Source organism: Sceloporus occidentalis, unplaced genomic scaffold, assembly GCF_023333645.1.
Source record: "Sceloporus occidentalis isolate IW3139 unplaced genomic scaffold, rSceOcc1.0.p SCAF_1, whole genome shotgun sequence".
Lineage (NCBI taxonomy): Eukaryota > Metazoa > Chordata > Lepidosauria > Squamata > Phrynosomatidae > Sceloporus > Sceloporus occidentalis.
The window spans coordinates 104,772,187-104,774,292 of NW_028316981.1; the positions used below are offsets into that span (position 1 = coordinate 104,772,187).

Here is a 2,106-nt window from a genome sequence, read left to right on the forward strand (position 1 = left end):
TTGTACATAGCATGAATTTTACAGGAATTGACAAGTCTTAGGCACTAATGAACACATGCAAAAGCAAAACTATAGCAGTCAATACAGCAGTGCTATCCATACCCTAAATAAGCAACAAAATTATACTGAGTTTGGATCCAGGATTTTGTATGCTGAGAAATGACTAGCCTAAGTCCCATTCATTTAAATGGGCCTGTCATAGGCATGCCTAAGTCTGGATCCAACCCCATGGTTTTGCTTGCTTTTTGTTTTGTTTGGGTTTTTTTAAAAAAAAAATCTCTTATTTGCTTGTTCAGCTTTCTAACTTCACTTTTGCTGATCACAACCTACTGTCTCTTGTCCTTCACGTTCCCAAGGAATAGGATCATTGTCTTGAGCATCGGGGACTGCTTCCCTGTCATGCCAGAATTGCTCTACATCTGGCAAAATAGGCATCTCCTTCTTTATTTCTATGCTTTCTGAGCTATGGGGTACAGGAGGGGGCTGTTTCTCTTGATCAGGAGTCATTGTCTTTGGTGAAGGAGTAGAGTCTGGTACTTCCTCAGAGTTATTGTCAGCTGCTGTTTTCTCCTGCTCCTCTGAGGTAGGCAGAGGCTTTTTCAGTGTAAGCCTTTTCCATAAGCCTTTAAAGCCCTCTCTGAACTCTTCAGACATAAGTACAAAGATGAGAGGATTGGCTGAAGAGATGGCAAACATCAAGACTTGAGTAGTGGCCAGGAACCCTTGTGGAGGAGTGGGCCCATCCTTCATCTGGTGCCAGAGCCATAACCAAGATATCCAGTTGGGAAGCCACATGACAGTGGAGGTGAGAGTAACGCTCAGAAGCATCATGGTTAGACACCTGGATCGGATTTGGTTCCTCAGGTTCTGAGTCTTGGTCCCCCTTCGCTGGCATCTGCCATAAGCTCTCCAGAAATAAAAGAAAGCAAAGGTGAGGGGTGCACAAAATACTACCAGGGGATAGAGCTTGACAAAAGCTGACATGAACTCATGAGCATGAGATGGGATCACCATGATGCACACAGCAGAGCCTCCCTCAGGCTCCCGGAGGCTGCTAAAGAACCACAAGGGCAACGGAATCCCCAAAGCCACTAGCCAAATCACCAACAGCACTGCACAGATGGTGTGCCATTTAATAGTCACCTGCTTAGCTGGATTATTGGCGTACATGAAACAGGTCTTGGCTACCACAGCAATGGTCAAGCTCTTGGCTGTCATGCAAGCATTTTGGAACCAGTCAGAGGTTTTGCAAAGAAACCAGCCCAGATACCAGGCTCCCTTAGAGTAAGCAGCTGCCCTGATAGGCACAACAAAAAGGATGAGAAGAAGGTCCGCGAAGCTGAGGTTGAGCATCAAAGAGTGAATCATAGAAGGTTTCCCTTTCTTGGAGTTGTACAGTAGGATCCCAATGACACACATGTTTCCTGCAAAGCCAGCCAGGCAGATCACCCCCAAGAAGGCTGGGATTGCCACCTTCCACTCTTTGGAATCCTGTGGTTCGTAGCCTCCTGCATAATGGAGTGATTGAGCCAGGGAGGTGTTCATGGTGCAAAGAAAACAGATTTCTCACCCGCAAGTGCCTGTTGTTCTTAATGCACACCAATAAGACTCAATCCCGTCTTGCTCCGTTTTGTCTGTCTTTCCGTCTCTTTCTTTTTTAAGCCCTCTGAGGTTGGATCAAATCTGTCATTCCACCTGTAATATACAGCCGCTGCAAGGAACCTCAATACAGTACATGTGGATTTAGCCAGACCTTCTCTTTGCTATATAACTGCTACGGCTTTGATTGACAGGCTCCCCAGTGGGAGCACCTAGCCGGTGGCTTATTAGCAAGTCTAATAGCCAGCCCTAGCAGTCCCATGGAGTAATTAAAATGATTCTTCTGTAAATGATGTACAAACAAAAAACACGTACTGTGCCTGGTTCCCAGTTTTAAAAACTCAAATAAAAGCAGTAATTTGGTAAGTCAGTTCTAGATGTTTATTAAAAAGGAACAGAGGGACTGAATGATTCCCTAATTTTGATGCTAATGTGAACATAGGCCACAGAGTAAAATAACTCTGTAATTCCGTCAACAATAATGGCAAAGCTCCATGCCGTGTGCTA

At 45.0% G+C, this 2,106-nt stretch overlaps 1 protein-coding gene across 1 annotated transcript; it reads right to left on the reverse strand.

Annotated features, from left to right (window-relative positions):
- Nucleotides 1–306: 306 nt before the first annotated feature.
- Nucleotides 307–1,545, reverse strand: GPR151 (G protein-coupled receptor 151). Its single transcript, XM_089531365.1, has one exon. The coding sequence runs from the start codon at nucleotides 1,543–1,545 to the stop codon at nucleotides 307–309; it is 1,239 nt and encodes a 412-aa protein (XP_089387491.1).
- Nucleotides 1,546–2,106: the final 561 nt, after the last annotated feature.